This window comes from Mesitornis unicolor, unplaced genomic scaffold (assembly GCF_000695765.1).
Source record: "Mesitornis unicolor isolate BGI_N332 unplaced genomic scaffold, ASM69576v1 scaffold5019, whole genome shotgun sequence".
NCBI classification, from domain to species: Eukaryota; Metazoa; Chordata; class Aves; order Mesitornithiformes; family Mesitornithidae; genus Mesitornis; species Mesitornis unicolor.
In genome coordinates, this window is record NW_010207831.1 from 7,467 (window position 1) to 16,162 (window position 8,696).

The 8,696-nt window shown below is 40.4% G+C and overlaps 1 protein-coding gene across 1 annotated transcript in view; it reads right to left on the reverse strand.

Moving 5' to 3' along the window:
- The window catches only part of LOC104546774 (protein polybromo-1), a gene marked incomplete at both ends in the record, with an annotated part of 14,849 nt that extends 7,198 nt beyond the window's left edge, over positions 1–7,651 (reverse strand). Inside the window, 5 exons of the mRNA XM_010192253.1 lie at positions 1–485; positions 1,746–1,851; positions 2,869–3,145; positions 6,881–6,978; positions 7,510–7,651. The exon at positions 1–485 is cut by the window's left edge and continues 179 nt beyond it. Coding sequence (XP_010190555.1) covers positions 1–485; positions 1,746–1,851; positions 2,869–3,145; positions 6,881–6,978; positions 7,510–7,651 — 1,108 coding nt within the window. The remainder of the gene's footprint in view (positions 486–1,745; positions 1,852–2,868; positions 3,146–6,880; positions 6,979–7,509) is intronic.
- Between the last annotated feature and the right edge of the window lie 1,045 nt (positions 7,652–8,696).

The window sequence follows — 8,696 nt, forward strand, 5'->3', positions numbered from 1 at the left end:
GGAGTCGCTGTAGCACCTGCCTTCATCATCCTGGTGGCTCATAACAGATACAAAAAGGTTATGGATAAGTTCCTGAATTAGCAAAGTGACATTGGGCACATGAGAATCCTCATCTCCTTCTATTTCTCTCCGAGTTTCAAGCAGAACTTTATGCAGGACCAGGGCATCTTTATAAATCAAAGATTCTGGCTCATTATACGTGCACGCGTTATTGAACATCATTACAAAGTCCTCTACCATGGAATCAATATCCTGGTATTTATTTGCCATCATATGACTTCTGATCTTTTCCATGTCAACGGGCTTTTTAATGGTTACGTAGTAGTCAGGAAGCTCAGAGCGGGATGGCAGCCTCAAGAAGATGGCACTTAGTCGCCTGCCTCGCTTATCCGTGTAGTTCTTAACTGCTTCATACACCTCGTTCAACTTCTGTTGCATTGGAGTCATGTATTTCGATTTTTTAGGAGAAATGCCACTTTTTCTACCTAAGCAGACAAAAAGGAAAAAATAAGTAATTATTTACATAACAGAGCTTGCACACTTCTTTGTCTATCTCCTCTCCATTGGAAAACTGCTTACTGAAGAACCACTTTCTGCTATGAACAGAAGATTCACAACATGCAGCCCACGCCAACTTGCAGTTTCCTTTATTTTTCATAATCGTGGGACTACTTTTTTAAAATGTTATTTTTAACAAACAGAATCTTATCTTTCTATGTGGTCCACCTGGTGAAGGTCTCTTCATACTTAAGCATGGAAAACATCTTTTCCTGCCTAATGTCATTAATAACTCCTTTAAACTCAATGTGGTCTTACTAGCTCTACAGTAATTTCTCTCTACAGCCATTAAAATCCAGTCATTACAGGGTTTACCTATCAATTTTAAGCATCCTAAATATTATCAGGTTCCTTTATGACAGGTTTATGCCAAATCAGAGAGGATTATTACTGGTAAAATCTAAAATAAGGCCTCTCTTTGGATTATCAATCTGATTGACTCTTTGGGGAAGTCAGGCTCTCTGTTACTGTACTGCATAGTCTCTGCCTATGAATACTCTACCTGTGCCTCACCCAAGAACTGCACCCTTCTGTTTTCAAGAAGGCTGTGTGCAGTCATTTTCTTTAAGACTTCCTGTGCAATTTTATCCTTCTCCGTTTGCTAAGTTCTGAACACATACTAAGGGGACATAAGATTTGAGTAGTAGCAAATCTAGGAACAGACATTGTTGGAAATTTCGTTTCTGTGTTTTTCGTGGCTTTCAGTAATTTTGGAAAAACAAACAAACAAACAAACAAACACACACATTTCTTCTATCATTCCATATAAATCCCAGACATCTGACCAAGGAAATTAAGCGCTTTACTCAGTTTGAGAAGCACCTTACTTGTAAGCAATTCCAGTAGCACACATTAGGTGTGTTAACGAAGTGCTACTGAGCACATAATACAGCATCTAACATTTGGATACCATCACATCACTAAACACCAGTCATTCCAACCATTCCTAAGTTCTCTTTCTTGATTCTAAGGTACTTTTCTTAGAAAACACTATATGCAACAGCTAAACTTTATCATACCTATGTACAAACACATCATTGCTGTCATCATTTTGAAAATATAATTCTACTTTGCGTGTCACTGGAAATTTCCAGATGGTGTTTTCTGTTCTAAAAGGAAGATCTCTTAACCTGTACTGCTGGGTTTTCATAAATGCAACGGCACAGCAACGGACGAGGTTGCCTTACTTATCTTTAGTTTAGGGGATGCAACATCATCGTCTTCAGCTAGGGGTCCCAGTTCTTTCCTTTTTTCCTTGAGGATCTTTTCCAGCATATGGGCATCATTGTATACCTAGTAATCAGTAAAGCAGTAAAAATCCAAAACCAAAACCGAACAACAAAGCAAAGCAAGGTTTACGACGTTTATACTAGTTTGAATTAGATCCCAAGAAAGATTTCAATGTTAGTTTGAAAAAGCTGAATGCAAAACCAAGTGCTTGATTAAAAAGAAGGTCCCGTTTCTTAAATGTACACCTTCAGTAAACTTGCACACACAAGCAGAACTGATAACCATCATGGAAATCAGGGAGATATAAAACCTGAGTAAATTATCCATTTCTATTCCCAAGACTACAGAACGGCAGGGTGCAGCTGTCTTATCAACTTCCTCATCACATCATTCTGCTGAGCAGTGAAAGAACTCTTGAACTATTGCAATTCCACCAAGGTACACAGGACTAGGACAGTCTCCCATTCTTCAAATCCAGCCCTGGTGAACACAACCTCATCATAGGAGTCCTGTGCAGCAGCTGATCAAGTTCCTGATCAGAAATAGCTGTACGTTTCTTACCACCACTCCGTTCCACAATATCATGCTTGCTGGCCAAGAAACATCACAATATAGAAAGACTACAATATATCTGTAAGTGAAAAGCATGTTCCTTTCAGACTCCTTTCGCTAGACTAAAGAAGTGAGGTCTTCTAGTCTGATCTCCCACAGTCTCCACTTCCATGAAAACAAAGACAGTTTCTTTCCAGCTAAGACATTCCTTCGCACAGTTTCTGAACTCCAAATCGGATGCCGATGATCACTCATTGTGCAAACACCTTCACATGACAAACTGAGGATAATGATAACTTAGTAACAGCTTGGTTTTTTTTAAAACATACTAGGAAACATTCAGCTGACATCCTTTGTAGTGAGGGACAAGGTAAGCTAACAGGAAATAATCTAAACTTTGTAAAGGGGTATCTTACATTTCATGTTTATACAGCTATAGAAGACAGAATTTAAAAGTTCAGCAGAAAGAAGTCGTATTTCTATTTTAGTTCAGAGAGGCTAAGTGTGACTGCAGAGTCAAAATAGTACCTGGGAGCCTTCCTCGTTATAATGCCTCGCATTTCGGAACATGAGCTTCATGTCTTCAATCATAGCTTCTTCCGCTGCATACTTGTCATTGCGGATGTTGTGTTCTATCATTTTCAAGTCCATCGGTTCCAAGATAATTTTATAATAGTCTGGATAGTCCTTTTTGGATGGCTTAACCATAAACAGATCACAGAGCCGTCTGCCTGTGCCTGGCTCTCGAGCTTCCAGAACTGCGTTGTACAAGATCTTCATTCGCTGCTTTCGTATATTCTTTTTACTGTCAGGTTAAGAACAACAAAGAATAAATGTCAAGGACTCTCTTTCACACTTCTAACACTAATATCAAAATTAGATTATCCTCTTATCGTGAGAAAACAACCACCTAAAGACACACACAAGAAGTTCAACATTTACAGAGTGTACTAGAAACACAGGCCCTTTTGCAGATAATGACAGCATCATAACCAACACTGCTAAATAAACACGAAACCAACCCTACGATACTATTCTTCTCTCATTCACCTTAAGTGTTCTACAGAATAACACAAATAACTCGTTTACAAAAATGCATGGGTCAAAAAGGGGTCTAAGCACTTTCCAGCCGCAGGGGAAACAGAGCAGGCAGGACTTGGCATCTGAATCCAAGACCTCAAGACCTAATGCAAACAGGAGAAAAAACCCTCAACCTCTGCTGAGTACAGAGTACCAAAGACTTGAGCTGTTATCTCAGAGTAATTCTGTATCTTCTTCAGTACCAGATACAAGAAAAATATGGACAACCAAGAATGTAGTAAAAAGAAATGCCCGAGTTGCTTAAATATTTGTCAACTACAGTCAAATGAAGGTACAAGCCAATAAAGCTCACCAAAACTACAAACCCAGGTAAAAAAAGGCCACTTGCATGCTACCATCACAAACTTTAGAGTCATCCTGTGTGTAGCTATTATGGTTATTTCAAGAAATCTGACAGAACAATCAAGCCACAGCTCATCAGTAAAACAGTTATGTGGCTCCCTGCACACATGTATGTACATGAAGCAAACCAGGTAAGTGAGAGGAAAGCTCATAATGTATAATCTCAGCTCAGATATTGTGACACTCTTAAAAATGCACTCTCTACAAAGCACTTTGAAGCCAGCTTCCGACTGCAACCTCTGCAAGGCTTCTCGGGTAGCTGTAACTTTGACTGTATTATCCGTAAAGACAACAACAAAAACTACCTTCACTTACTGAACGTACAAAACATCACCGTATAACTTGCTAGAAACCAAACTGCATCACAGAATTTTCATCATCTGGATCTTTTCCTCCCACATTTAAAATACACCTTATCCTGCATAGCCCCATGCCTCAGATACCTCTTATTTTGTTGAGCTCACCAAGGAACAACTGATGAAAAATAGTACCACAACATGTGAGAAAATTCAACATTTATCTTCTAAGTTAAAAACTTTCTTCTGCAGCATCTTCACTGTTTGTGGTTCAGAATCGCAGATGAGTAATGCCAGAACAGACACGCTTCCAAATTCCACATTCTAACACGTCTCCAAGTTTTAAGACTCAGCTCAATGAAAGTAGGTAAAGCAAAACAAAGCACAACTAGTAAAAAGCCTGCAAGTATTTAAGATTCAGATCATGCATCTTATACATAAAAGAAGACATTCAAACAGCTCTCTTCTCTGTCACTCCTGTTTTTCCAGTGGGATGAATTTCGCCTGGGCTATTACTTTCCTATTTCAGGAACATTTTGGAATTCCTCTCAGTGCTCCACTTCTGCTATCAGCAGTATTTACAACCTTCCTTCACTTCCTACCATTCAGCAAGTGAAACTGGTAATAACTAGCGAACTGACAACATCAAAAGCATTCTCAGGTTCTCTTCAGGCATGAAGAAAACAAAATAACTTTGATTTTCCCTTACCTATGAACACAATTTTTTCTCTTTAACTGTTCCTAGATGATGACACCTGACAGATTTCTTTCTTTTAAGCATTTCAGGATTCTCTTTCACAAGGTGATCAAAAGCAACAGAAGGTTAAAAGGACACTGATGACAGTTTGACTCGCTTGGTTAGGTCAGTAGATCTCTTTGAACATGAAGATCACAAAACTAGCAACTCTTGTTCCCCCTTGATCTTCACTTGGTACCGTGGTCTGTCTTACTGTCCACTACTTTTCTTCTTCCTAGCATCCCTAGGCTGTACCACCTCCTAAATCCACATATTCTCTCTGGAAATCTTTTGAATGTACATTGTTACACGTACTTGATTGCTCTTAAGTGACTCTTTGCTGATGTTCTGTTTCACTCCCTTCCTGCCCCCACAGCTGCTGTCACTTTGACAAAACAAAGAACTAAACACACAGGAAGCTGAAGATTATAAGCAACACCAAAGAATCACAGAATCCCAGAACGTTAGGGATTGGAAGGGACCTCAAAAGCTCACCCAGTCCAATCCCCCTGCCGGAGCAGGAACACCCAGATGAGGTTGCACAGGAAGGCGTCCAGGCGGGTTTTGAATGTCTGCAGAGAAGGAGACTCCACAACCTCTCTGGGCAGCCTGGGCCATGCTCTGGCACCCTCACTGAGAAGAAGTTTCTTCTCCAATTGAAGTGGAACCTCCTGTGTTCCAGTTTGTGTCCGTTACCCCTTGTCCTGTCATTGTTTGTCACCAAGAAGAGCCTGGCTCCATCCTCGTGACACTCACCCTTTAAATATTTATAAACATGAATGAGGTCTCCCCTCAGTCTCCTCTTCTGCAAACTAAAGAGACCCAGCTCCCTCAGCCGCTCCTCATAAGGGAGATGCTCCACTCCCTCCATCATCTCTGTGGCTCTGCACTGGACTCTTTCAAGCAATTCCCTGTCCTTGAACTGAGGGGCCCAGAACTGGACACAATATTCCAGATGTGGTCTCGCCGGGGCAGAGCAGAGGGGCAGGAGAACCTCTCTGCCCTACAACCACCCCTCCTGATACACCCCAGGATGGTGCTGGTCTTCTTGGCCACAAGGGCACAGTGCTGGCTCATGGTCATCCTGCTGTCAGGACAGACACTGAATTACAGCTGTACCCTGGCAGTTGCTACTGTTGCTATAATATTATCAGAAGTTGGAACTTATTTCAAACTATATCATGAGGCAGACCTGAGAAACTATCACTTGTTGGAGTGAAACACATCACTAATACTAGGTACACAACAGCTGTCACTGCTAAAAAAAGACTACTTTCCATAAACCATCCTTACTGCTCACTGAAAGAGTATATTTTAAACCACTGTGAATGTTGTTGACGTTACAAGTATCCAGAATAATCAACTCACAAATAATAATCAACTAATAAAATAATAATAAACTTTAAAAAATAATCAATACTCAGTTTATCTATTTGGCAAATACCCTCTCTGGTCTAGCCGCTGACAGGTAAGTAACCAGAGCCAAACTGAGAAGGGTGAGAGCAGCAGTCCTCTGACATTAGTGATGAAAACACCTCAAGCAGAGTTCAGGTCATGGAAAATGAAAATATTTATGCTAGGAGACTTCACCAAATAAAAAATATTTGTCGATTAATACTATAAACTTTCCAAAAAATAATCCAACTATAATGTTAACTTTAATTATATTCTGAAATCGCTACGCAAACTACATAAGCAGTCATATACTGGAGAAGTAGCAGACAAGAAGCAATAGTTGCTAACAGCCTGACAAGACAGTCCACACACCAGGCTTAATGAAGGAAAACGAAAAGAAAAAAACAAACCCAAATAAAAATCCTGAAATCCACTGGCAGAATGACCTAATTCACTGCAACTACAGTGTCCGTGTCACCCACTGAAGTTACGTTGACAACTGCCAACGAGACCAAAAAGGGAAAATAAAGTCAGCAAACAGTTCTGAATTCACGAGAACCAACACTTAATGAGGTTAAGTTTCAGAACTACAAATCCTTACACAAATGCTAAAACCCATGGCTTAATACTCTCTTTAACAAACAAAAGCTGTAGCAATGTCATTGCACACCTTTTTCTTTTTGAGCTTCCAGTATCAGATGTAGCAGAAGAAATCATACTGTCCCCATCTTCTATGTCATCTCTCCTAGCAAGCTCCTTCTTTTTTGCCTGAAAAGAGAAGAAACATCAGAACAGACAAAATATTAAACATGAGGTACACAAAGAAAGATGCAACTACAGGTTTTGAGACTAAACCGCAATCAAAAGATTTCCAGTTATTTATTTAATACAAGTTGGAAGACATAAAACAACAGTATAATTATTTCCAACTGCTCGAAAAAATTGTGAGGAATCGACTTGAAAACAACGCCATTTCAGCCTGCAGCACTTAGCTGGAACACTTCAGGAAATCTGAAGTATTTTAGCATCCTTCAATTACCTGTAGCCCTAGAAAACCCCACATCATCAATTTTCTCATAACTTAATTGGGTTAACAGTCATAGTAAGGAAGAAAAGCGACCAAAAGAAATCACAGAAGGCAGCAGGCATGTCGAAGAAAAATCACTCTGTGATGCTCTTCATTCCCATACTTCCCCCAGGCAAGAAAATACTACGGTATTTGCAGGTCTAGTTAAAAATTATTTTGGAAAAACACTTATGAAATAAATTACATCCTTTTAATTATTCTGCTCCGCATACCTGCATAACTTGCTGCATTTTCAGTACTCTTTTATAGATGGCAGAATTGGGAACGTTGTAGCGCTTGGCATTTTCAAACATCAAGTTCAGATCAGCCTCCAACTGATCCAAAGTTTCATATTCATGATTCTTCAGTTTGGTTCTGCAAAAGAGAAATACCAACCGGATATTTCACAAGTTACACACCGCAAACCGGTTCTTTAACATCTTCGTTTTCACAATAAATCAATAGCCAGAGAGCTCTAATTACAGGAACACGTCTTCTTTTTCTGATGCTGTAGAAACATCTTCCAATTGTAACTATATTAGGGAAATGTATCTCCTCTGAAAGATTTATTTTAATAATTCTGAAAGCTGCCCTCTTGAAAGTTGTGCAGGCAGAAGCTCTGTTTTCAGATGTGGTACAGATGAGGCAGGAGCACAACCTCCTGAGACCACTGCAGTGCACCTCAGTGTGATCTCTCGGGTCTCGGTACGATGTTAATGCATCAGGTCAGCTCCTCACAGCCCCCAGTGCTGCCTTCAAATTCCATTCGACTTCAGGGAGAAACAAAAGCACCCAACACATCTCATGTTAACCTCCTCCACCTTCTGCCTCCTCTTAAAATCACCTGGTAGTTGATTGGTGCTGCCCACAAAGCGCACTTCACATGAAAACAGTTAGAAAAGGAAACAAAACAAAACAAAAACAAAACAAAGAAGGCCATCTTTCATCTGCACACCAGCCGAACCAGTGCACTGTTTGCCAATAACTTAATGTGTTCTCTCATATTTCCTTGTACAAGTGGTGAAAGTTTTAGCCAACTTTTTAGACCCTTCCAACACTTCATTAGACACATCAGAAAACAGTAATCTGCAACAACAAACAAAACCCAAACGCTACCACACCTGCAAGACACAGTCATCCTTCACACCTCCTTCCTCACCTGCTTGCCAGTCACATCCACTGGTTACACACCACCTTCTAACCCGCTCACCACCTTCAAACCCAGTCTGGTTTCTACAGCACCTGATGGAGCACAAGCACAACAACAACAAAACCCAAACGCTACCACACCTGCAAGTCATCCTTCACACCTCCTTCCTCACCTGCTTGCCAGTCACATCCACTGGTTACACACCACCTTCTAACCCGCTCACCACCTTCAAACCCAGTCTGGTTTCTACAGCACCTGATGGAGCACAAG